This window comes from Ceraceosorus guamensis (assembly GCF_003144195.1).
Source record: "Ceraceosorus guamensis strain MCA 4658 unplaced genomic scaffold IE81scaffold_13, whole genome shotgun sequence".
In the NCBI taxonomy this organism is placed as follows: domain Eukaryota; kingdom Fungi; phylum Basidiomycota; class Exobasidiomycetes; order Ceraceosorales; family Ceraceosoraceae; genus Ceraceosorus; species Ceraceosorus guamensis.
This window is the reverse complement of record NW_020290008.1, coordinates 231421-256956: the sequence shown is the minus strand read 5'-3', so window position 1 is coordinate 256956 and position 25536 is coordinate 231421. Positions and strand designations below refer to the sequence as shown.

The 25536-nt window shown below is 55.3% G+C and overlaps 8 protein-coding genes across 8 annotated transcripts; 3 read left to right on the top strand and 5 right to left on the bottom strand.

Annotated features, from left to right (window-relative positions):
- The first annotated feature begins 574 nt into the window (after positions 1 to 574).
- Positions 575 to 5345, top strand: IE81DRAFT_321607 (Pkinase-domain-containing protein). Its single transcript, XM_025513398.1, has 4 exons — positions 575 to 1224; positions 1392 to 1621; positions 1706 to 3942; positions 4006 to 5345. Exons 1-4 carry the CDS (start codon positions 919 to 921, stop codon positions 5016 to 5018), a joined length of 3786 nt encoding a protein of 1261 aa, XP_025371367.1. The 5' UTR covers positions 575 to 918; the 3' UTR covers positions 5019 to 5345.
- IE81DRAFT_365168 (hypothetical protein) lies at positions 5344 to 6226 on the bottom strand (the record flags this gene model as incomplete). Its single annotated transcript, XM_025516915.1, has 1 exon — positions 5344 to 6226. The coding sequence occupies one exon, from the start codon at positions 6224 to 6226 to the stop codon at positions 5423 to 5425; it is 804 nt and encodes a 267-aa protein (XP_025371366.1). The 3' UTR covers positions 5344 to 5422.
- Positions 6227 to 7334: 1108 nt separating this feature from the next.
- Positions 7335 to 8622, bottom strand: IE81DRAFT_287658 (putative pyridoxine biosynthesis protein PDX1; the record flags this gene model as incomplete). Its single annotated transcript, XM_025511720.1, has 3 exons — positions 7335 to 7937; positions 8115 to 8327; positions 8437 to 8622. 3 exons carry the CDS (start codon positions 8620 to 8622, stop codon positions 7335 to 7337), a joined length of 1002 nt encoding a protein of 333 aa, XP_025371365.1.
- A 1554-nt stretch (positions 8623 to 10176) lies between these two features.
- IE81DRAFT_345908 (hypothetical protein) lies at positions 10177 to 11648 on the bottom strand (the record flags this gene model as incomplete). Its single annotated transcript, XM_025515972.1, has 4 exons — positions 10177 to 10268; positions 10338 to 10567; positions 10631 to 11437; positions 11512 to 11648. 4 exons carry the CDS (start codon positions 11646 to 11648, stop codon positions 10177 to 10179), a joined length of 1266 nt encoding a protein of 421 aa, XP_025371364.1.
- A 482-nt stretch (positions 11649 to 12130) lies between these two features.
- On the top strand, positions 12131 to 14008 carry IE81DRAFT_321603 (putative ubiquinol-cytochrome-c reductase Rieske iron-sulfur protein). Its single transcript, XM_025513397.1, has 5 exons — positions 12131 to 12364; positions 12483 to 12667; positions 12805 to 13294; positions 13368 to 13454; positions 13516 to 14008. Exons 1-5 carry the CDS (start codon positions 12321 to 12323, stop codon positions 13553 to 13555), a joined length of 846 nt encoding a protein of 281 aa, XP_025371363.1. The 5' UTR covers positions 12131 to 12320; the 3' UTR covers positions 13556 to 14008.
- On the bottom strand, positions 13810 to 14911 carry IE81DRAFT_345906 (hypothetical protein; the record flags this gene model as incomplete). The annotated part of the gene is made up of 5 exons (XM_025515971.1): positions 13810 to 13843; positions 13943 to 14105; positions 14226 to 14389; positions 14604 to 14720; positions 14817 to 14911. The coding sequence occupies 5 exons, from the start codon at positions 14909 to 14911 to the stop codon at positions 13810 to 13812; spliced, it is 573 nt and encodes a 190-aa protein (XP_025371362.1).
- An 874-nt stretch (positions 14912 to 15785) lies between these two features.
- On the bottom strand, positions 15786 to 16278 carry IE81DRAFT_287623 (DUF423-domain-containing protein; the record flags this gene model as incomplete). The annotated part of the gene is made up of 3 exons (XM_025511718.1): positions 15786 to 15929; positions 16001 to 16149; positions 16233 to 16278. Coding segments are annotated over 3 exons (339 nt in total), but the record flags the coding sequence as incomplete, so codon positions are not given.
- An 863-nt stretch (positions 16279 to 17141) lies between these two features.
- Positions 17142 to 25500, top strand: IE81DRAFT_340250 (hypothetical protein). Its single transcript, XM_025515606.1, has 5 exons — positions 17142 to 18713; positions 18782 to 18934; positions 19003 to 20183; positions 20263 to 20446; positions 20515 to 25500. The coding sequence occupies exons 1-5, from the start codon at positions 17407 to 17409 to the stop codon at positions 25178 to 25180; spliced, it is 7491 nt and encodes a 2496-aa protein (XP_025371360.1). The 5' UTR covers positions 17142 to 17406; the 3' UTR covers positions 25181 to 25500.
- Positions 25501 to 25536: the final 36 nt, after the last annotated feature.

Genomic DNA, 25536 nt, shown 5'->3' with positions numbered 1-25536 from the left:
TCGCTCCAGATTCACATCTTGACTGGAATGTGAATCAAGATTCTATTCTTGATTTCAATTCATTCTGATTGATTTGTGATTCACGTACGCGATCGAGGTCGCATCGGGAGCAGCTTTCCACGCGCACATTCACGCGAAACATGCACCTGCTGACAAGCGCGTGCGTGCGCGCGCCCACTCATATGCACTCAGCAGCACGTACTTGACCGGACTTGGACTCACGACTGTGTGATCGACTCACGCTGCACTGACCCAATCAGCTTGCACAGCCCTTCTGCAATGCATGCCTATAGCAGCAGGAGCGAGCCTATACACCCCACGCATAAGCTGTTGCTCTCTGGCTGATGACGCTCCGCGTGCATGATGTGTGCAAGCAGCAGCAGCAGCAGCAGCAGTAGCAGCAGCAGCAGCATCAGCATCAGCATCAGCGGCAGCAGCCAACCCAAGGGACCTCGCGTCATCAGCCTCTGACGTATCGCGCCGAAGTGCAGGCGCTGCTGAGCTGTGCCTGTCTGTACATGCGACGTTTGAAACGGACTTTGTCGACTTCGCGCTTCTGGCATGCACGTTCATACCACTCGCGACTTGGATGGCTACCTATGCTCATCGACTTCCTCGACCACAGCGCTCTCCTTGGGAAGCGCGTCTCTAACTCACACATCCCCTGCTCCAGCCTCGACTTTGCTCAGCATTCACGAGCTCATCTCGCCCAAATCTATCCCTATCGACTCGCGGCCCCTAGCGTGCCGCAGGACTGTGGGAGGCGGAAACCAAGTGGTTAAACAGCAGCGGTGCGCCCACCTCGTGCTACACCTTGGTCTTGCCATCGGCGCAAGAGACAAAGGCGATTAAGTAAGCTGTAGAGCGAAAGCTGTCGATCATTAGCGAGCCACCTACTCTTCCGCCTCACTTCCTTCCATGAACTTCAAGTCGGGTCCAAATCTGCATTCCATCAGCCCTCCATCCACTCCCCAATCAAAGCTACTAGCTCTGCGCACCTCTTCGCCCCATCCCTCAGAACCAGAGAGCGGCGAAGGCGAGAGCGATAGTGGCGCAGAACAACCCCACATCACCCAAATTGCCGTCAACGTACATAGAAAGGAGAGCTTGTTTGGTGAGCTCTTGAACAGAAGACATACGCAGAGAGTTAAGGGCAAAAGGAGAGAAAAAGTCAGAATGGTGGGACATCACTTGCACTCCGCTTTCAGGAGCTGGTTCAAAGACGTGAGTACTCGCCTTGCTTTGGGTCGCTTAGCGCCGAAGATGGTGTGGCTGCTCGACCTCGACTGAGCAAGCTACGGATAAGCATTCATGTGCGCACGCCTGAGCTCAAGGTCTGAATGTGGCTGATCTTCTGCACTCCGGTCTTCCCTTTTATCTTGCGATGACAGACGGAGGACGACGGATCTCCGCTGCTTCCTGGAGCCCTCTCGAAAAAGTACAACGTCTTGCCACATGTACTTGGCCAAGGCAGCTTTGCGGTGGTCAAGTCGTGCGTCGAAAAGTCGACAGGGACTGAACGAGCTCTCAAGATCATTGCCAAAAAACCCCTGAAGGAGAATAGCGAGAAGATGCTTCAGGAGGAGATCCACATCTTGGGCAAGGTAGAGCATCCTCACGTGTGAGTCGCCGATTCGCGCCTGGGCTGATCCACACTGGGTTGCGAGCTGACCTCTAAGAGAGACCGACCCGCATGTTGTTTCAGCATCAAAATGTGGGATTTGTACGAGACAAAGGAAGGCGTCTTCATCGTGACTGACTTGTGCCGAGGTGGAGAGCTGTTTGATAGGCTTGTGGAAAAGGTCTTCTACAACGAGCTGGATGCTAGGCATATCGTCAGGCAGATCTTCGAAGGTGTTGCCTACCTGCACAAACAAGACATCATTCATCGCGACCTCAAACCGGAGAATATCCTGCTACGGGAGAAGAAGGAACCGAGCGATATTGTCATCTCGGACTTTGGCTTGAGCAAGTTTATTCCGGACGAAGGTCTGCTGATGACTGCATGTGGAAGCCCGCAGTATGTTGCGCCAGAGGTCCTGCTCGGAAAGGGTTACGGACCGCCAGTCGACATTTGGTCTGCTGGAGTCATCGCTTATTGTCTCCTGGCAGGATACACACCCTTCTATGGCGAGGATCAGCCGACGCTGTTTCAGCAGATCATCGGGATGAAGGTCGAATTTGAGCCGAAGTACTGGGGCGAAGTTTCAGACTCGGCCAAAGAATTCATCCTGAAGTGTCTGTGCCCCGCCGAAAAGCGTTTCACACCAGAACAAGCCCTCAAGCATCCATGGCTTGCGGATCTCCCAGACTTGCACGAGGATACTCCTGACGAACACAGGGGCTGCTGCCTCAAGGAAAGCGCGAAGCGCCACTTGACAGCCAAGGAAAAGTTTGGCAGAGCAGTGACGGCGGTAGAGACAGTGTCGTACTTGCAGAAACTTCATCATCTTCGCCAGCAACACTCAAAGGACATTCCAGAGGAGAAGCTGCACTCTTTGATCAAGGTAGCGACGAACATCAGCTTGCACAAGCGTGGTGACTCACTGCTTCATTCTCCTACTCACGAAGGAGCAGCTGCGGATCGCGACGTGTCGACTTCGACCTTGACGCCCTCCTCTTCGGTTGTGCCTACTCCCGAGGGCTCCCTAATCCAAATGGCAGACCCCGAGGTAATAGCGTCCAAGAGTACTACCGCCAAGGGTGCTGGTCGCGATGCTCCCTTCTGCATCGCAGGTGGCACTGCGCCGACATCTCGGCGGAGTGGCACAGCAGCTGTCGCCGCAGCTGCAGAAGCCACCGCCCATGGTGAGAACCCTGCTGGTAATTCCGAGGGTCACCCGATCTCAGACGATGGCGCGAAATCCGGTCAGTCAAGTCCTGCGCGCTCCACGTCCGGACTGTCAGACCAAACGATGACGCCCGGCAGAAGGGCGGCCAGCAAGAAGCCAGAGAAGAAAGACGCAACGTTGGACACTCTTCTGGATCAGTACAAGTCGGCTCAATTGCCATCATCGGCGCGCGTCGATCCCACCGCTGAGATGCAAGAAAAGCCAGAAATGACGATCAGCAAAGTCTGGCAGTACATTCCCTTCTTTATTAATCAAGGCATCTCCATCACCTCGGCCATTGCTTCTCATGCGGTATACGGACCACCAAAAAAGTCTTGGGGTATCGAGATGAGCGTGTTCACCAGAATCATGCGTGACTCGGCACAGTATACCCAGTTCGCAACGATCGCTGGCATGCAGTCGTTCTTTGAGCTCAGCTCCTTCTTGCCGGTGCCCAAGGACGGATTGATTACGCCTGTCTCTTTCAGAGTCAAGAAACGCAATCTGAGGGGTCTACTGGCCGAGGTGGATGCTCAGGAAGATGGAAAGCGCGAATTGACAGGCGAATGGGTCGTTGGCAAACAGACCTGGCGGAGGCTTCAATCGGATTGGAGGTCCGGCAAATCTAGGGAAAAAGAACGCGTGATCCTATACATTCACGGAGGCGCCTATTTCATCATGTCCGCAGTCACCCATCGACCTTTGACAATCGCCCTGTCCAAGTACACGGAGTGCAGAATATTTGGCATCAACTACCGGCTCGCGCCCGACTGCAAATTTCCTGGACCCCTTCACGATGTTGTTTCGTCTTGGTTCCGCTTAACCGAAGACCTCGGCATCCCACCGAGCAACATTGTGATCGGTGCTGACTCTGCAGGTGGAGGGCTCGCCTTTGCACTCATGTACTACCTCAGGGACAACGGCTACGATCTGCCTTCTGGGGCCATCCTCTTCAGCCCTTGGGTCGACCTCACCATGTCCTGCGACTCGTGGGAGACTAATTCGGCCTTTGACTATTTGCCTATGCCTGTCAGCGGCAACCACATGAATCCAGTCGCTGCTTACTTGGGTGACAACATTGAAAAGTACATCACCCATCCATATGCAAGTCGTGAGTTGCCGCCAATAGATCGGTCTCGCACGTCTTACTGACAAGCGTGTGCCCTCGCCACAGCGCTTTTCGGCGACATGCGGGGCTTGCCTCCCTTACTTATTCAGTGCGGCGATGCCGAGGTACTTCGAGACGAAGGGACCTTGCTTGCACACAAGGCAAGCAAATCGGGAGTGGCAGTTAGACATGAGCTGTACGAAGACTGCGTGCATGTCTTTCAAGCTTTCCTCTTCCTCGACGCTTCTCGCAAAGCACTGCAGTCCGCCAGGCACTTTGTGCGCACAGCGCTGGACAAGCGAGACAAGCGCAAGTCTATCCAGCGTGACACTAGCCGACAGACTGTGGATTCCGAAATGAGAGCAGGCATGGTCAACGAACGCGGCGAGTCTGTAGAGCCTCGCACGGGCGAAAAGGCTGGCTCGTACAAGGTCGAGAGGGGGACAGAGTCGGACAGCGAGACTGCCGGACAGCAAGGACAAAGAGAGCGCTCAGGTCGGACAAAGGAAGAGGAAGCCGAGTGGGCGGAATTTGACGAGGCTGCACGGAGGGCCGCTTCTGCGGCTCAGCCCGCCAACGTCGCAAAGAAAGCTCTCGGAGCCGAGGCTGAAGCAAAGCGAGCACAGTCCGACGCGGGAGGGCCCGCCAATGGCAGCAGATCAGCTGACATGCAGCGCAGTCAAAGTGATCGAACTGGACACTCTGCGAAGTCCAGTACCAGCAATGACTCAGGACACAGTCACAGTCGCAGCACCGGTCATGGACAAGCCACATTTGCCCAGAGCTCGCACACGACCAGCAACGCCCCGCGTCACAGCGACAAGCATCGACGAAATTTGTCCAACAGCTTGCAGAGCATGTCGCTCACCGCAGCTCGGGACAGGGCCGAAGCGGGCATGCGGTATCAACAATCGGCAGGCGCACCAGCTTTGGGCAATTTCCACGATCCTTTGCCCAGCGCTGCCCATCCGAGGATGAGAAGGACGGCGAGCAACGTGGCGATCGACGATATCGTGCAGAGCTTTGAGAACGATCCTTCTTCACTTCGCACCAGAGTCTTTACCCCTGGTGATCGATAGTCTTTTTCGGCCTGCCTGCGATTGTAGGATTGCGCATCACTCCACGAACATCCTTTAAATATACTCACGACCGATTCCCTTGAAAGATCACTTTCACTCCGTAACGCAGATCTGAGGGCGTGCGCATCAGATACCGGGAGGGGCAGAGGGGGCGCACCTGCCGGAGTGCCTTGAGATCACGAGCGCGATTAAGCCGAGGTTTGTGTGGTGCGTCTGTTCAAGCAGACTGCGGTGTGACGCTGTTTCTGCGTGATCATTCAGCAGCGCTCGACACTGTATGCGAGCAGCGTTGATACCTGAACGTCCGTCGTGGTGGGAATGACGGCGCTAATTAGAGAGAGGAGCTCGGTCATCTTCCTCATGAGAACGTCTCAATGCTATGTAGGATCAAGGCCTCGATCTGCTCACATCCTGTACAACTCGACCATAGGAAGAGGATTGATGGTTGCAGGCACCGTAAAGTTCAACGTCGGTACCTTGGAGTCGCCGGAGAAGTTTGGAGTGTGCGACCAAGCTTGCATTTGAGAGTACAGCTTGCGCAAGACGCTCTGCTCTTGAGCCTTGTTCCTCACTTTGTCCCGCAATGCAACAACATTTCCTCGTTTGGCCAGATCGCAGTACGAGAGTGGATCTGCTAGGTATTTGGCTTGCCCTGCTGCTCGTCCGAGATGCACCCGGGCGCTTAGCGATTGCAGAACTTGCGCGCTTGCTAGAGCGGTCAAGGTGCTGACGTTGGGCACTTGCGTCTGACCGTCTTCTACATTGGCAGATGCATTCTCTGGTGCTCTGCGTAGTAGGTGAGGTAGGACGTCCTGATAGTATGCATCGATCAAATCCTTCGGGCTGCTGTGGTGCTCCCTATCACCGTACCTCTCTGCTGCTGCCCCATCACGGATGTAGTAAAGGTACGGAGGATCAGGGGCTATCGACGCGAAGAGCCTTTCTGGTAGATCCGAATCGATGCTCGAGTTGTAAGACGCAGCAAAGATAGCCTTGAGCAACGGCTTTTCCGATGCGATGGTCCTGCCATCCAGCGGAAGCGCAGCACGAGCAAGCACAGAATGCACGATGGATTGCTGCAGCGCGTCCAGGGCTGAGCGCACAGCAGCCAGGCTTACGTCGTCTTCCGACAAATGACCATGTGGGATCGGCACCGACTGACCCGTTAGCGGGAGGGGAGGCAATTGCTCGTCAGGCAACGTAGCCATGCACAGGCGCAGCAGCGCTGCTGCAAGCGACCAGATGCCCAAACAGCGCATCGTTCTGTTCGCAAGTCGGAAGTGATCGGTGAAAGTGTTGGTAGCTGGTGATTGCAATGAGCTGATCGTAGCGTACAATGAGGGATGAGGGAGCCCTTCGAGCGCTCACTCGGCCATGGCCGTTCTTTTGCTTTTCCCAATCAGAATAAGGGGAGGCACTCATTGCAGCAACCTCGAGCGGGCACGACCTTGGGTACCTCGGGCAGACAGCAGTGCCCGCGCAACGTCACTTGGCAGGGCGCGCTACGGTGCGGTATAGGTCGCGCGGCTCCCGAGAAGGACGGCAAGTCTCAATTAAGCGCAGCAGACATTATTCTTGATTGGTGATTGTGATGAATGCGCTCGTCAAAGCAACAGTCCATAACTTCACTCCGAATCGTCATGTTTTGCTTATGTATATGTAAGCCTGCGGTTTGTGGCTGGCCCTCTCGGCAGCACGGTGCCGAGGGGAGCCATCCCCGGAGCGCGATCGAGCGGTCGGCGCCATGGATTGGGCTGCAGTAGCATGCTCTCACGTGTGATTTCATTGGCATGACTCGCATCTCATAATTCCTCGGAACTCGTGACCATAGCAGCTGTGAATCGTGATGAGCGTCGGGTGCCATGCAGCAAGTCAGCCGCGCTCTTGCGCTCCATTTCGCCTGCGCTGACGTGATATAGACCGCAGCCTTCAGATGGGAGCGATGCATGAGTAGCACAAGCCTTCACAGAAGAGTATGAGAACGGCACCGCGTGTACGCTGATACTCAATCTTTGAGCTGACACTCGTTCTTGGCAAACAAGCCGCCTGTTGCGAGGTGGTGAGCGGCGATGACGATGTGAGCATTGAAATTTGCATTTTTGACGTGTGGACTCTACACCAAGATCAGCAGCGCGATCTTGGAAAGAAGGGACTCTACATCTTGGCTTTGTTGACAGGATCTTGACCTTCGAATGAGATGGTGGTGATGATGATAGAAAATGCAGGTGAGGCAAGAAGACGGAGGTGGGGTCGACAATAAAATCATGTTGAAATGGGATAGATACGTGAAAGGAGGCTGCTCTTGGGTTCGATCTTTTACCAGCCACGCTGAGAGAGCTTGCCGCCTTTCATGTTATCGCTGATGGTCAAGCCAACCATAGCCTCGCCGAGGTCGGTGGAGACTTCGGCAAGCTTCTCGGGAGAATCGTAGTGTGCCACAGCTTGGACAATGGCCTTGGCTCTAGCTGCCTGATTCTGTCCCTTGAAGATGCCCGAACCGACGAATACACCGTCGCTGCCGAGCTGCATCATGAGCGCTGCATCTGCGGGAGTAGCAACACCTCCAGCGGCAAAGTTGACGACTGGCAAGCGCTTCAGTCGGGCGGTCTCCTTGAGCAGGTGGTAGGGAGCGGAGATCTCCTTGGCGTATGCGTACAGCTCCTCATCGCTCATACCAGCAGCTCGTCGGATCTCTGCTTGGACTGTGCGCTGATGGTGAACCGCCTCTACAACGTTTCCAGTGCCTGCCTCGCCCTTGGTACGGATCATGGCTGCGCCCTCAGAGATGCGCCTCAAGGCCTCGCCGAGGTTTCGGCATCCGCACACAAAAGGAATCTTGAACTGGTGCTTGGCGATGTGGTGATAGTCATCTGCGGGCGTCAACACTTCGGACTCGTCAATGTAGTCGACGTTGATGGACTATGTTGAGCAGAAGTGATGAGGTCCAAGATGCGTCAGCTCAGATGCAAGCCTCGAACAGAGCAGAGCAGCTGCGAGGCAACAATCGCGCAGAAGTTCCTTGCCTAGAGCTACCTGGCGACGACAACACCGCTCCGTACGCCGCTCAATGTCGCGCCGGACAACGTCTGTACTCACCTGCAAAATCTGAGCCTCGACGAAGTGACCAATGCGGCACTTGGCCATGACGGGGATGGTGACAGCCTCGATGATCTCCTTGATCATCTTAGGGTCTGACATACGGGCGACACCGCCTTCCACGCGGATGTCAGCTGGTACTCTTTCCAGGGCCATGACGGCGCAAGCGCCTGCCTCTTCGGCAATGCGCGCCTGCTCAGCGTTGACGACGTCCTGCGAAGTGCCAAGCAGGGTGCAAGGCAGCGTGAGCCTCGGGAATTACGAGAATTTCGTAGAGCCTCTCCTCCTACAGCGAGGAGCCAAGCCTGCTGAGTGAACGCACCATGATGACGCCTCCCTTGAGCATCTGAGCAAGACCAGACTTGACGCCAAAAGTTCCGCTGGGTCCGTGTGCTGAAGCGGCAGCAGCAGCAGCAGGTGCGGCAGACCTGGAAGGCGCTGCAGCCGATCCATTGGTGCCGTTCACGCCGTTGACGGCTGGCAAGATCGTTGGGTGCTCCGAAGACATGATTGACACAAGTGTTGGCCGAGTCGATTGTTACAAGTATAGCCGGATGGGTCTGATGGATGTGAAGGAGGAAGCGAAGATGTAGGTGAATTTAGAGCTCGAGTCAGACGTGCGCGGCAGTTCGGTTATGATGCATGCACGAGTCAGTGACCGACTTACTCGTGACTCGTGACTCGCTCGTGACGCACCTTCTCGCGCGTCTGCCATCAATCCGTGCGGTGCTGCAAGATTAGCTACGTGTGTACGGTATGTGTAGCTCGACTGAAGCTCATCAGTCTAGGCTCTGCCGTCACCGTCATCCCTCCGATGAGTCAGATCTCGCAGCTCTTGTCACTCGCGCAGACTCGTGACTCCGCCCAAAGGCCGTCCGTCGAGGCCGTCTTTGCTAACATGCATGCTAGCTATGGTATTTGTGCACAGCTATAGCTGTAGCTAGCTGATGCAGGGCAGCTAGGCGGCAAAGACCATCTCGGCGCTGCATGCTGCCACCACCACCAGCAGCGTAGATCGAGCAAGGCAGAAGAGGCGGTGAATCAAAATTTCTCAATTTTGGCTGATGCTTCACGTGCTGAGTTTGATTTTGATTGATGATGGGCCTCGCCAACGCGCCCATGCAGTCATCGCTCTTCTGCAGCGTTCTTAAATTTAGCTTCGGGCCTACACGCAGCACCACGTGCGCCACTTGCTGACATCCCCCCCAGCAATCTTTCACGCTCACGTGCGGTGTATGCTTGCCTGATTCTGGACCGAAATCACCCTCAAAACTTCCTTGTTTTCCGCGTCACGGTGATGGCGATGCCGACCACATGGCATCTGCGAAGATTTGAGACCCGAGAGCTGAGACCTGTACAACGACACTCGATGCAACTCCGGCTCCAAGTCCTCCGCAACCGAAGATGAGACATGGAGCAATCCGCCACTCACGACTGCAGCCGTGTTCCTGAAGCTGGCTCAGGCTCGTGATTGAATTCTGGCCAATGAAAATGGGTTTGAGTGGGGACACATTCAGGTGTACATTTGAATAAGTCATCACTGACGTTGCTCGAATCTGCTGGGCATCGAACAGCTGCGGGAAAGGTGATGCAAACATTTGCAAGGATGGGGTGACTGCCAGGGTCTATGGGCTGCTACATAGAGGAGAGATACATGCTGCCCCACTCAATTCTGAAGGGCAAAAGAAAGCCGCCAAAGCAATCTTTGAGTGGACAGAGCCGGACACGACTGCGTCGTTTAGGTCGTGCACACCGACCAAGATGGCTCCGACATACCGTAAGGAAATTGTCCAACGGCCTGATGAAAGCTGAATCCTACTCCTTGGCAGTGCACATGGGCGGAGCGCTTCGAGCAGGTGTGAGCAGCAGCAGAAAAATTTGCCAATGCCCTTGGGTAGGCATTTTCGACTGAGACCCAATGTATCTGGGTGGCGCGAAATAGCTTCGCAGTCTGACAAGATGTCAGTCCTGGTTGGTGCAATCCCAATCCAGATAGTGGCTCGCTTTGATTGGGGGCGTCCTTGGTAGTAGCTCAGGTGCTAGAAGGTCGCAAAGAAAAGAACTATGGAGCGGACGATTCCTGCTTGACTGTTGCCTCAGGTGTCGTTTCAGCCGTCTCATTGTCAATGCACTGCGCGACCAGAGCAGCAGCACCTGCCCGAAAGAATCATATTGTCAACTGTGAACGCGCTAGTCTTCGCGGCGGCGCCCAGTGCAGCTCACGCAGTCCCATGTTGAAGTATGTCTTCGACCGTGAGTCGAACATTGCCATGTGTGCCCCCACCTCATCGATATCGCCTGGACATTCGATGGGCTCGAAGCTCTCTCCGACCGGCGAACTGCCAGGTGGGAGAACGATGAAGGTGCGCCTGTCCGACGAGGCTGGCTGCGGAGGCAGACGATTGTAGAGCGCATGGAAGAAGATTTGTGGCTGATCGACGAGACGCTCGAGTCTGAGATATTTGAGTGGTCAGCCATCAGGTTTTCCATGCAGCGAGGAGGACAGACACTCTCACCTTGACTTTAGGCCCTGATCATCCCAGAGATTGCTGACGAACAAGAAGTGATCGTTCAGCCATTCAAAGCCTCCGCCGAAGTAAGCACCCCCTGCGGCCCCGGCGAGCACGGTCATAGCAGCACCGCCAATCATGAGCGCACTGCTCCAAGAGCTGCTCTTCTTCTGCTCCTGCTTCGAGCCTGTCGACTGCGAAGAAGCAGACGAGGGCGATGCACCATTTGCGATCCTATGAGCATTTGCAGGGGCAGGATTGGCTGCTGCCTTTGAAGCTCCCCAAAGCCCAAGACCGGCTCCCAAGGGCGCTAGTTGGGTGCCAATCGAGTGTGCTTGCTTCAGATACCCTCCATATTTTGTTGCACTGTTCTTGAATGTTCCCGGATGAACACCGTAGTATGGCGTGTCGAAGGCAATGAGACCAACGATTCGGGGCCAGAGCCGGTCGTGTCGATGAGGTCCTGGGGGCGCGGACGAAGCAGCGCTAAGAGCCGCATCCACGGCCACCAATCCCCCCATACTGTGACCGCAGAGGACGATGCGGACACTGCCCGCACCAAGGCCTCTGCCCGATACGTTGGCTGGCACCTCCTGACCCGTCTTCTCATCCGTTAGAGGCTTGCATTCCAACTCGACAGCGCGAAGAGTGAGCCACTCGAGAAGAGCTTCCGAAGCCGCAGCTAAGGAGCCTCGAGTCTCGTAGGTCGGATACACCTCGGAGCAGACGGCCAAGTTGGGATGCGTCTCCTGTACCATGTGCGCCACTCGTGCCGGAAAGTCACAGAAGGTCGTGGTTGATGATCCTTTGAAACTGCGATAGGCCGAGCGAGCAAGGAGATGCAGTGAGAAATGTGACCTTGTAAGTCTGCAAAGCGCCCTACTTACCCATGTATCCACAAGAGCAACAATATGCCTTGTCTATCGATTTTGTCCCAATTTTCGCCATCGCTACCATCATCCGCAGCTCCTAGGTCGGCCCCATCCCAGTGAGCGTCAGGAGGAGGATTGCCTGCGTCAGTCATTGCGGATCTCGCTGGATGGGAGACCACCCGTTGGGTGCTTCCTCAAACGTCGATGTTCGGTGGCCTGAATAGGTGTAATCAGCTTGCTTGTGGAGAGTCAAAAGAAGAGGTATTTGAAGTACTTACCAAGCGTGCGTGCGTCTGCCGAAGAACAACACGTTGATATGGTCGATGCTTTGCCTGTCAACGTGGGAGCTCCGATCCAGCGTTGCCGCGACGCAGCTACTCTGCTCTCGCGTCGATGCTGTACGCACGCGCACAACACAGCCACGTTCAATCTGGTACAACGTGAATCAAGGATCACGAATAATATCAAATTGAGCGGGGACATCAGGTGCGGGCAGCAAGTTTGAACCACGAGTGCACGCCACGTGGCTGATCGGACTGAGCCGCGCGGGATCCCGCTGACAAAAACCCAGCGCACGCTGATTCGTGCGCCCGTCGGACGCGCCTGGCTGGCTGGCTGCATTACGCCCAGTCAAGAGTGATCCTTCTCGCAGCTGCTAGGTACTACACTGGGCTGTAGTGATACAGCTGGTTGGACACACAAACCTGAAAGTGGATAGACGCTGGCAGGGACAATCATCACATCACCCCTGTCGTCACGCTGGCAGCTCCATTCACGATTCGTCACACGTAGTGCCCATTCCGTTTTGGGAGCTGTTTGTCAAAATGTCGACGTTGTCTTTGCGTAGCCGAACCTTCTCCAACCTGCTGTGAGTGTTGCCCTACCTTTGGATTGTAGGGTTCCGGCGGCGACTTGCCGGCTCGCGATGAATCTGCACACAACTTACATGCCTTGCTCCGACACGTTTTGTGCACGTCATTCTCCAGGCCTACTGTGCGTGTGTCCGCATCAGGAGCACCACAATCAGCTGTCAACTTGTCGGCGCGAGCACCAGAGGACCCACACGCTCACCACGACGGACCTGCTCCTCGTCACGATGGCACCGCTGTGCCAACATGGGCGCTTGGCAAGCCTTCCGCTTCCGCTGCTTTTGCGCGCACCAACGTGAACGGTGAGTCTCCTGAGAGCATGTCTAAATAGAGAAAGGTTTGACCAGTATGTTTGGGGTCTGAGAGGGAAGCGCTCTCGCAACACAAAAGGGGTAGTTAGCATGCGAGAGGTGCTGACGCATGTGCTTTGTCGTCTCAGCGCTTCCATCCACTGGCCTCGCCTCTAGGTCTTCTCTGCGCGGAATTCACACCTCCAGCCGTCAATTGCAGACTGTTCCGGACTTTGGCGCGTACCGAACCTCGAACCCCACGAGCAACAAGGCATTCAGCTACTTCATGGTAGGCACCTTTGGGTTGGTCGCTGCATCGGGTGCGCGAGCGACAGTGCAGGACTTTTTGGCTTCGATGAGCGCGTCAGCGGACGTTCTTGCCTTGGCGAAGGTGGAAGTTGAGCTGGAATCCATTCCGGAGGGAAAGAACGCGATCATCAAGTGGCGTGGAAAGCCAGTTTTTGTTAGACACCGTACTGCAGACGAAATCGAGGAGGCCAACAAAGTCGACGTCAGCAAGCTGCGTGACCCTCAAAAGGACTCGGACCGCGCTCAGCGTCCCGAATGGCTTGTCATGCTCGGTGTATGCACCCATTTGGGTTGCGTACCCATTGGCGAGGCTGGCGACTTTGGCGGCTGGTGAGTCGCTTGATGGATGCGTCGCTTTTGTGTGCCGGGGAGCTTACGTCCTGCCCGCTGTTTTGGTACATAGGTACTGCCCATGCCACGGTTCTCACTACGACATCAGTGGCCGCGCACGAAAAGGCCCGGCACCTTTGAACTTGGAGGTTCCAGAGTAGTGAGTACCTCGACGCGCAGTCATCACTACGGCTACTGACTTCGCCACCTCGATTCTGCAGTTCTTTCAACGACGGCGAGGGCAAGCTTATCATCGGTTGAGCAGCGTCAGATCTCGCTCATGTAACCCTCTCGTTCATTAGAAATGCATCTCTGTTGCCATGCCCCTGCGCGAATTCGGCATGCCAGCAGATCCCCTCTCGCTAATCTTCTCATTCAAATGGGAGTCTCTGCCATGCATTTCTGCGCAGAATCACAAGCAAAGGATACAATGAATGGCAGCGCTGCCAGTTGGGTACGTCGATACGAGCGATGGCTTCACAAAAAGAAGGTGCGGTCTGCGAGTGCCTTCCTGCTCAGTACAGCAGAACGGCAGAGAAGGCGAACAACCTGGTGGCGGCATGCGAGAGGCTGTGTCAGCGACCGATCTCATCGGAGAGGCGACGGTAATGCGGATTTGCGTCAGGACTTCGTACGCGGCACACTTACCAAGCTGTGCCAGAGAGACCCATTCGAATGTTGTTGAGCAGAATCCACTTGTTAATGCGCTCGTCCGTCTGCTTGATTTCGTTTGGGGAGAGCGTCTCAATAGCACCTTTGACTGGTCCCACAGTGTCTGCCGTGTCGCAAATTGCGTTGATGTTTGGGTACACTGCGACAGTCGACAAAAGCATGCCGGCGTTAGAAAGCGGGCGGTGGGGCCTAGCTAGAAACGACAGCGATCCACAGAAATCTTGTGCGTCCGCGTACTTGGACATACGCGATGACTTACTGGCAAAGTAGGTGTAGATTGGCACAGCTCCCGTGACAAGTGCGGCAGGCCAGACGAGGACTCTCAGAGGACGAGCGAGGAAGCCTGTGGCCAGGAACGACAGAGCTGAAAGGACTGCGGACCCGGCAAAGTAAGGGGTCGCCGATTTGTAGAATTTCTTGAATCTGATGACAAGAGTATCGTGGATTGCGTGTGTCAGCTACAGACTTTGGAAGCACATAGGGGCCCATGCAAGCTGGCTCCTGCTTGCGCATGCCCAGCCCAGTGTCACACACGATACTAATCAAGATTGTAGGCCCATCCCCAATGGGAGCAGCATCTCTCCGACCAGCCTGAGCGAGCGCATCGGCCCGCCGGGCTCGACGAGCTTGTACTCACATCACGGTGCTTTGTCCTGCGCGCAAGCCCAGCTCCTCCCTCCAGGAAGTGATGACAGGCAAGGGGCCTAGGCCGGCGAGCGCAATGTTACCAAGGAAGAGATATGAGTTGGCAGCGCTGAGTGCGTTTCCCAAACACACGCATAGGGGTGCATACATCAGCTCAGCAGCTAGCGTCACCACCCACGTGAAGCCTCAATTTTTGAGAACTTACAAACCGAGCCCGAGCACCAATGCTGAGGGAGTGCTGGCCTTGAAGCGCAGGGCATGCAACGCCAGACGATCGATAGAGACGGCTTGAGAAGACATGATAGCGCTATGCTTTGGGTGCAACGAGCTGACTTGTACGTTTGAGGATGTAGTGGTCGATGAGATGGACAAATGCATGAAAGCGTGGTCATCAGTCACAGATTCACGATTCGTGATTCAATAATTGCAGCCCCCACAGGTTGTTTGTTAAGCATCACCGAACCTGGCGCCTTGCACTCACAGACTCGTGACTGGAGGTGAGATGCGCACATACGCCGGCGCATGGAAGCGCTGCTGCTGCGCTGCTTTGCCCGATCGTGACGAGATCGAAACGGCAGCCATCGGACGCGTAAGTTTGATAAGCAGCAGCAGGAGCAATTCAGGCATTCTTAATCATCATACACAGAGCGAGCGGCCTGCAGCTGGCTACACTCATCAGACTCGTGACTCAAACCGTTTTTAGCTGGATGCAGCAATCAGGAATCAAGAATCTCAATTGTGAATTTTGAATCTGAATCACGAGTCAACGTGCGCGAAACTCGGCGCCCGCACTCAAATTCTTGATTCACAGCGATTTCTGTCATGGGCATCCAGCAGGGGACGCCACGACGCTCGGCGTCTGTCTCAGTCATCTCTCCGTCACAAGAGAGGGTGGTGATAGCACGCTGGATCCTCGAGAACATCATTCGTTCTTGTCGCCTGCTGCGTTGGCCATCTTTGACGATCAAGCGGGACTTGCATGAGGAGATGCCCTGTCTCTGTGTACATGCGACGATGGGTGGTGCTGTTGCTCCTGATGCACGCAGACCCAGGCTTGTAGGACAGATTATCCTTTCCCTGATTCAGAATCAAACGTGTATCCAATAGCAGGTCTTGCGCCATTCGCTGATTGTTCCACTGAGAATCCGAAACATGTAGCTAGCGCTGAGCATCCTCACCGCAGCCTGGGTGCCCCTCTTCTTTGGGCAACGGCGAGAGCGACCCATCCAGCGATGAATGCCAGCCCTCCTAGAGGTGTGGCAGGCCCAAGAATTTTACGCGATGGATGACCTTCCTTGGTGAGGCAGAGCCCGTAGATCTGAGCCGGCGAGCAAGAAGTAAGTACCCGCAGCATCGCAAAAGGACATTCGGCCAAATATATGCACTCACAGAGCCCGAAAACAGTGTGATACCGGTCGCGAATGACCAAGCACTGGTGGTGAGCGCCGCCGACGGAGCGATCGGTAGCGTGGTAGTGATGAGCAAAGCGGCAGAGTGCACGAGGTGGTAGATCGTGGCTGTCTGCCAAGATGCTTGCTCTGCGCGGCAGTCAGAAGTGTGAGATGGCTGAGCAAGGCTGGTGCCGAAAGATCTTCTTCATTGACTGCTGTCGAGCACTCACGATGTGCATTGAGATGAGGACGCAGAGCGTGCGCGCCAAAAGCACCTGTACGGGAGTGCACGTCTTCGTCAGCTCGCTGCGAAGAGAGTTCATTCAACCAAAACACTCACCGAATGCGACAGCTGTTGCTCCTGAGACGCAAGCCAGCGAGGGGAAATAGGTGGGCACCGGCATGCTGCTTTATGGGAACGGGATTGCAGTCTGAATCGCGCCTGAGTGAAGATCGTCGTATGTCGGGTCAACAAGTGGAATGGTGAGATGTGAGTATGGCAGAGCTAGCGACAACGGTCCATCTGGCAGAAGCGAATGAGTCGTGAGGCAGAAGTGACATCCACGAATGTTGTGATAGGTATGAGCTAGCGTGTACCTCGAGCCGGCCATGCTCTATGCTGGTTCGCGGGCAGCGTCCTGAGGTGGAGGTTCCCAGCGCTTCACGTGAGGCCCAGCCAAAAGTCATCACGATTCGCGGCTATGCAAGCCTGCGGACGCGCGTGCGCCGGACTTGCGCGGGAACACGCTATAAGGCTGTGCATGCCTCATCTGTGAGCTGTCGGCAGCATGCATTTGATTCAAGATTTGATTATACATGTAGGTAGGTGTCTACAATAACACTCAGGACTCAAAACTCAACTCTCTAAAAATGTTAATGAGATGAGGTACGCGCCCCAACCCGGCTCCCAAGTCTTGAATCTGACTTGCTTAAATCTTCATCAAGTATTCAAAGATCGAGCTTGAACCTCTCGGCGCTTCTGAATCTGAATCAAGAATTTACAATCCTTGAATGCACGGGCGGCGAAGCGCGCGTCCATGCGAATCCAGCAGGATTTTGAAGTAAGAATCTTGAATCTTGGATCTGGATCAAGAGTAATCGTGAATCCAGGGAATCTCGAATTGACTCAAATGAAATATCCTCTTTCATCATCCCTTCCCCTGAATACGATCCAAGCCTCGCTCTCCAGAGATTTTGCAGCCACCGTCCCTGCTTCCATCAGATCATACCGTCGACGGGTTGGGTTGCGCCAGGATCACATTACTTCGGGATACTCAGTCGGACTTTCCCAAACTACACTCGCGCACCTCGAAGGCCGTATGCCCAATACGTCGCATGGCACGTCTTGTAGTATACCGGTAGGCCAACATTTCCGGCTCGAGATCGCTGAATAGGCTTGTCAGCATGTCGCGGCCTCGTTCGCCTGTGAGGGGAACTCCGAATGCTCTCCAACCCCCTTCAGATCCGGCAGCAGCAGAGGGCACAAATCTACGATCAAGCGCTCAAAGCGGAGGCGGTCGCACTATTGCATCGTACTACCAAGGTCGTTACGACGGAGACATGTCGTACGGACACAGCACCAGCGCAGATCCGGCTAGAAATGGCTCTTCCAGTCGCGATGTCAGTCCGACAAGCTCGCCTCAGATGCACGCCGGACTATCACGTCGTCTTAGCAGGGGAGATCCTGATGCCGCTGCTCAAGTGTATTTGGGCAGTGGTGCGCGAATGAGAGATGGAGAGGATGAGCAAGAGCTACACATTGGCACAGTTGCCAGCCAGTACAGCAACAACCGGCGTCAGCATGGATCGTCAGGCAGTGCGGCCAGCTTTTACAATCCCTTGGAATCCTCGTTCGACGAGCCTTTTCGATCTGCGCCTCCAGGCTCCACAGGCGAGGTTCTGGCAGGGACTCTCGGGCCGTACGCTCAAAGTGCCGGTCCCTCTGGCCATGGACGCGACGGTAGTGCCGCTTCGGCATTGGGCGATGTGGGTCGCATGCAAAGTCGACACCGTGCTTTCGAAGGGGGAGCTTCGGTCGATACAGGCGCCTACGACGGTGCCGGACCTTTCCATCTAGACTTCTCAGCGCCTCGCATCCTCAGCGATTCTCCTTCCCAATCGCCAGTAAGCTTGCGCGATCACGCTGCCCTTCCAGATGTGCGATTCGGTGCAGCGCAGGGCTGGAGCCAATTTGGACAGGCACAGGAGGTGCAATCGCCCGGCGAGATGTCATCAGCCGCAGAAAGCCCACCGATGGGGCCAGGAAAGCGAAGCCGAAATCACCTCTACGCCGCAGCTTCGCCTTCTCGCATGGATCAGGTGGAGTATTTTGGCCAAGATGACGTGCCTAGCGAGGGTCCGCGACTCTCTCATCGTTCACCTGCTGAAATCATCGCTGGTGCAGGAGGGGACTCTCCGCTCGTCCAAACGGCAAGAGCTGGCTTGGATCGAGTGGGCAAGTCCATCAGACGTGTCAGTCGCAGGGTTGTAGGTTTTGAGCAACCGATGGATGCTGATGGGCTGCGGGGGCCGCACATTCGGCTTGCTGGCGAGGATGGCAGCGATGCTGGTGACAACACGCGTGAGACACCCAAGTCCTCGAAGAGCGAGAAAGTTCGACCCCGCGAGCAGGTCTTGCGAGGTCGGAGTCTCGGGCTTTTGGGACCGGAGAACAAGTTCCGGCGGATCATGGCCCGCTTACTATCTAACATGTGAGTGAAGTCTTCTGTGGAGTTGCCGTGTGCTGCCGTGCTGACAATCCTCTCCTTGTCGCCTCAAGATGGTTTGAGCCACTGATTCTGTGCTTGATCATCGTCGTTCTCGTCACCTTTGTGGTGCAATCGTGGCCCAGCGCGTATAAGGACCCACGGAAGCCCGGATATTTTGATTACTGGCCGGACTATGTCTTGCTGGCCATCTTTTCCGTCTTTACGTAAGTCTCAGCACACCGGGAATCCTTGCAATTTCATCGCAGCTCATCGATCTCCGCCCGACCTATAGTCTCGAGGTCGTCGCACGGGTGGTCGTCTCGGGGCTTTTGATCAACCCCCCACCCCTCGTTTACGGTGGCGTGGTGGGCGGCTCGGTTACCAATCATGACCTTCATCACACAGGTCGCATTGATGGTTCGGAAGATGCCGAAGTCGAATCGACAGATAAGCTCGGCTCTTTGGAGGACCCAAACTCTGTAGCAGCAAGGCGGCGAAGAATGTCGAAGTCCAATACCCTCGACACGTTTGCTGAGCTAGGTGATTCGCTCAAGAACCGCGCTAACGTCATGCTGTATCGGCACCGCGACGATCACATGGGTACCAGCACGGCGTCAAGGAAGTCCTACCTGGAGCACGGACCTACTGCAAATGTATCCAAACTTCAGGGCCAGTCTCCCAATACATCGCCAAGACTAGTGACTTCGCATAAACTCGCACCTGACGGTAGAATGGGCTTCAGCGAGTGGGGCGACACCATCGCGCCGACCTCTCGACCCGGCGCCTCGCAGAAGCAGGAGAGCAGCACGATGCCACCACAAGCCTCTGATGCTGGAGCCAAGTTTCTTGCGTCACGTCCGCTTCCTTTCGCTCAAGCTATCCTCGCGCAGCGAGCGCAAGCTGCGAATTATGCTTACTTGCGACACAGCTGGAATCGCGTTGACCTGTTGTCTGTCATTTGCTTCTGGGTTGCTTTCTTGCTCGGCATATTTCACGCCGAGCAGACCTCAGACCGACACCTCTACATTTTCCGAGCAATTGCCGTCCTCCGCGCGGCTCGTCTGCTCACAGTCACGAACGGTACGACGACAATTCTGGCGAGTCTAAAAATGGCAGCCCCATTGCTAGTCAACGTTGCATTCTTCACTGGATTTGCGATGTTGCTCTTCAGCATCATCGGCGTACAAGCTTTCCGAGGCAGCCTGCGGAGGAGCTGCATCTGGGTCGGTGACTACGACAGTGAACCCGGCACCAACTACACCCTTAGCCAGTTCTGCGGGGGGCACGTTGACGTCGCTAGTGGTCAAGTGGTCGGTCCGCTCACCGAAGCTGGCTCCTCACTCGGAAGTCCGAAGGGCTACATCTGCCCGCGCGGATTGGTTTGCGTAAGGAGCGAGGAAAACCCCGAGGGCGGAACAAGAAGCTTTGACCACATCTTTGCTTCTTTGCTACAAGTCGTCATCATCATTGGTGGTAAGTTGTCGCTTGGTGATGCCCCAACTGCCTTCATCCAGGCCCTTCACTGACAGCATCATCGTTGCGCGACGGTCAGCCAACAACTGGTCGGACACCATGTACGACATTGTGGACACTGAGCCTTTCGTGTCTTGCCTTTACTTCATTGTCGCCGTCATCCTTCTCAATTTTTGGCTGGCAAACTTGTTCGTTGCCGTGATCACGAACACTTTTGCAACGATTACGGCCGAAACGAAGCATTCTGCTTTCGCTGACGAGAAGTAAGTACACGCTGCTTGATCTTTGCTTGCAGCTCTTCACTCACCGCCCAACTTTCGCCTGCTCTCAGAATCGAAGTCGCTGCTGTCCCAAAAGAGGAGGAGAATAATGCGATGGCGCAGTATCGCAAACGAGTCGCAAACGTCTACAAGCAAATTTGGGGATGGACGAAGTACTTTTGGCTTCTCGCCATCATTACCGACCTTGGCTTGCAAGCAAGCCAGGCATCATATAACACCGAGGAGGAAGAGCGCCGCGGCTACTTAGCCGAGCTTGCCCTGACCGTCCTCTTCGATGTCGAGATCCTTTTGAGGTTCATCTCCTTCGTGCTTGACCGCGACTCGCGCGGTTTCTTCGCCTCTCGACGCAATCTGGTCGACTTGTTCTTGGCTCTCATCACCTCGATCATCCAAATCCCCGTCATTCATTCGAGCGCCGCCTATCCTTGGCTGACTTTCTTTCAATTGGCTAGGTTCTATCGTGTTATCGCAGCAGTCCCGCGTATGCAAGCTCTCTTGATCCGAGTCTTTGGTTCAATGAGCGGTCTCATCAACACAACCCTCTTCTTGATCTTGATGATTGGACTCTCCGCCCTGCTAGCTGCCCAGCTGCTGCGTGGAGAGCTCCCACAAGAGGATGACGACGGAGGAGTCTCAACCTTCTTAAACTATGGTCGTTATTGGTACAGCTTCGCAGGTCAGTGGCAAATCATGACTGCAGAAGACTGGCCAGATCGGCTTTACAGCAGTCTCGAAGCTGGCTCTCAGTACAAACAAGCCGTAATCGTCGGTATCTTTCTCGGGGGCTGGATGATGTTTGCCAACTTCATTGTTCTGAGTCTGTTTGTTGCCGTCATCAACGAGAATTTCAGCGTTGCAGAGGGCCAAAAGCGCGCGCAGCAGCTGGAAATGTACTTGCAGAAGCTAGGGGAGCCTAGACAAGCCCTACCGGCGCGACTTCTGGACCAATTCAGTCCCTATCGCTGGCTACGCGAACGCAACCAAGCAAAGATGTCGCAAGGCACTGGGATGTCGCAAGGAGCCAATGCTGTGGACGAAGAGAAGCGGCGGCGAATGACTCTGCATCAGGTCGTCAACCCTTCAAGGATCAAGCGTATCATGGATACCGTTAAGAAGGTTTTGCGTCTAGACGCGCCCGAGGAGCATGTCCCACTGGACACTATCCGTGCTCGAGATGCCAGACGGTCAATTTCCGGAGAGTCTATGCTACAGGGTGCTTTGCGAGCGCAGCAGGATCCGGATGGGCGTAGGTCACGGCGCATGCCATCGCGCGGTGATTCAATCTTTGACACACTCACAGAAGATGAGCAGGCGCGACTGTTTGCTCGAGAGCGTCGGTTGTCTCGCATGCGCACCGACTTTGGTCTTGGTCTTGCCGAGCCACCCTCTCAGTCTGCAATCAACGCCGAGCACGCCACCCGCTGGCAACACGACCCACGTATCGCCCAGGCCCGCCTCATGAACACGCATCCTTCTTATGAAAAGTCGCTCTGGCTTTTCTCCAGCAGGAACCCCTTCCGACGATTCTGTCAGAGCATTGTTCCTCCGAGTTACGGAGAGCGTCTTTTCGGACGACCGGTCTCACGCAGTCGTCACACAGTGTACCAGATCGTCATGTTCCTCACCATCGCTGCCTCGATTGTTGTAGCTGGCGTCGCGACACCGACATACCGCCGCGACTGGTACAGAGAGCATGGCCTCAAGCGAGGCTCTTGGTTCAGTATCACGGAAGTCTCGCTCAGTGTCGTCTTCCTCCTGGAATTCTTCCTGAAGGTCGTCGCGGACGGTCTGGCCTTCACGCCGAACGCTTATCTCCTTTCCGCCTGGAACTCTCTCGACCTCTTCGTGCTCGCTACTCTAGTAGTCAACGTGATTACGGAGCTGGCAGTCATTGGAGGTGTCAGCCGCTTTACGCGATCTCTGAAAGCTTTCAGAGCGTTGCGTCTCATCAATCTGGCCAGCGTACTTCGCAACACATTTCACGCGCTAGTCGCAGGTGGCGGTCGCTTCATCGATGCATCCGTGCTCGCAATCCTCTACATCGTCCCATACGCTGTTTGGGGACAGAATCTGTTCAGCGGCCTGCTGTATGCTTGCAACGACACGGGCGACGCCATCGCGGTCAAAGCCGATTGCATCGGAGAATACTCGGCTACTGCATCCCAATGGAGCTTTTTGGCGCCTCGTGTATGGGACAACCCAACAGACGGCAGCGTGTACTCCTTCGACGATTTCCGCTCTGCCCTTCTCATCCTCTTCGAAATTGTCTCGTTGGAGGGGTGGGTGGCAGTCATGACACGTGCCATGAGCATCGTGGGCCGGGACCAGCAGCCCCAACCCGATGCCAGGCAGATCAACGCACTTTTCTTTTTGGTTTACAACCTCGTCGGCGCCGTCATCGTCTTGACGATTTTCGTGTCCGTCATCATCGAGCAGTTTCAGACATTCTCAGGCGCGGCATTCTTGACGAATGAACAACGCCAATGGGTCGACCTGAAGCGTCTCATCAAACGACAGCGACCTTCTAAGCGGCCCAAGGTGCAGCCGAAGGATGCAGTCCGCGCCTGGTGCTTTGCACGTGCAACACAAAAGCACGGCTGGTGGTCGCGCATGATGACATTCCTCTACTTTTGCAACATCATCGTTTTGGCTACACAACAATTTTCTGATCCTACCGAGGTAGAGAGGGCACGCGACTGGGTCTATGTAGGATTCGCAGTCATCTACGCGATCGACATCATCGTTCGCTTGATGGGTCTAGGCTGGCGGGCTTACAAGAACAACTTCTGGAACATCTACGATCTAGTCGTCGTTGCTGGTACCTTTGCTACCACACTGCCTCTCCTCTCGCCTACAGAACTTGCCAGCACGGTCGACGTGCAGCTCCAAAAGATCTTTCTCACAGCCGTCGCATTCAAGCTTGTGCAGAAGAACAATGCTCTGAATCAGCTCTTCAAGACTGCTGTAGCCTCGCTGCCAGCCATCGGTTCGCTGTTCGCCCTGTGGTTGGTGTTCTTCATCACCTTCGCAATCATGTTCGTAGAGGTCTTTGGACTTACGCGCTGGGGCGAGAATGAGACCTACTCGAAGAACTTCTCGACCTTCTTCGGCAGTGTCATCTTCTTGAGCGCGCTCTCGACCGGAGAAGGTTGGAACCAGTATATGCACGACTACACAGTGCAGCCCCCCGAATGCACTCCAGCAGCAAGCTACCTCGACACTGATTGCGGAACGTCATCAGGTGCGCTCACCCTTTTCATCGCGTGGAACGTTATCTCTATGTACCTGTTCTTGAACATGTTCACAGGTACTGTAGTCGAGAACTTTTCTTACGTCTTCCAGCTCGGAGGCAAACCGACGCTATCTCGCGAACAAATGCGCGCATTCAAGAAGACCTGGGCAGCTTTCGACCCCGAGCGGAAAGGCTACCTTCAGCCAGCTCGCATCGTCCCTTTTTTAAATGCCCTCAACGGTATATTCGAAGTCCGAGTCTACCTGCAAGAAGGGCGTCTCTCGACGCTCCGAGCTGCCGCCACCCCCGGGGCCAACGAGGCTATGCCGTCCAGTCCGTCCAGAGGCGGTGTGACTGGTGCCGCTTCCGAGGCACTCGCACGTTTGCGGGGCACCTCACCGCTCAGCGCTACCCCTCGCTCGGAAGATGAGGGAGCAGGGAGACCGGCTTTCGCCTGGCCGCCCACTTCACAGCCCGCCCGAATTGTCGCTGGTATCGACGTCGACAAGCTTGGCGCAGCTATAGACAAGCTGGACTCGGCGCAGATCAAGGAGCGTCGTCGTCGCTTCGAACGAATCTATCAGGAAATGATGATCGCCATACAGGAGAAACATCGGGAGGAAAAGGGCCTCCCCTTCACGGATGCGCTCATCATCCTAGCGCACCACCTCATCATCGACGATGAACAAGCGCTGAGCCTAGAGGAGCTGCTCGAGCGCCGCATGCTATGGGAGAAGGTCGACATGCGCATTGAAGCTAACATCGTCCGCGGAATGCTACGACAAATGTACCTACGTCAGCGCTTCCTTGCAGTGCGAGAAGAGCGAAGGCGTGCTAGTATATCAGATGCCCCAATTCCTACCATCAATGTGGACGCCCCAGAAGCTGGAGCCAGCACAGGGTCTCGACAGACAAGACCTCAGCTCCAGCTCAACACTTCGAGTCCCGTCGTAACCCCGCCAGCTGGTCTGGCTGTCGACCAAGATTACATGAGTGCCGGTCTGAAGCCGGGAGAGGAGCGACTTTCGCCCAGTCGTCGTAGTCCCGATGGCGCCGTGTCGCCGGCGATCACGATCAGCCCTGCTGATGTCAGCCTGGAAGAACTGGTGCGACGGGCATCGCCTCTGATCGAGAGCTTCCAACACACTGCGTGGGGCGGCTTGGCCAGAAGAGTCTCCCGAGACGCCCGCGATCTCGGCTCGCCCCCAATCGCACCGGCTGCTGGGGAAAACCCTTGGCAGCGGTCCCCAGAACCCTTTGCAGATGATCCTACCAGTGCGGCTCAACGAGCCGCTTACATGTATGGTGATGTGCTGCCAAGTCATCAAGAGTCTCGCCCTGGAACATCTCATGACGCTCCCGAGACCTCCAGACATGCAGGAGACCAACAGAATCCGCCTGACAGTGAACGCTTCAATACGCCCGCTCAGCAAGGCGGCTCTGGAAAACTCGGACTCCGAGGCTATCGCGACAATTTCTTGTGATACTGGGCATTATTACTTCAGTCTCCAAATTAATTCTTCCTCGACGCATCCCGCAGAGAGACTCATCACCGGACACTCGCATCACTCTGATCCCGACGCGCTTAGAATCTCATCATCCTCCATACAGCCTCTTGCACACGAGTTGCTCCTTCCACTTACCTAGACATTCCGTTGCATCTCTTCGCACACCCTTTTACAATCACACAAATCAACCACACACACTCTGCGGAAGATCCAACCGTCGCTAGCCTTGTTCCCGAAGCTGTAACTTATCTCAGAAGCTCTACTTTCCTCACTTTGAATGAATGCGTCGTCAAAGGCACATCGAAAGCGCTGCAAGGCGGGACGTATCAGCG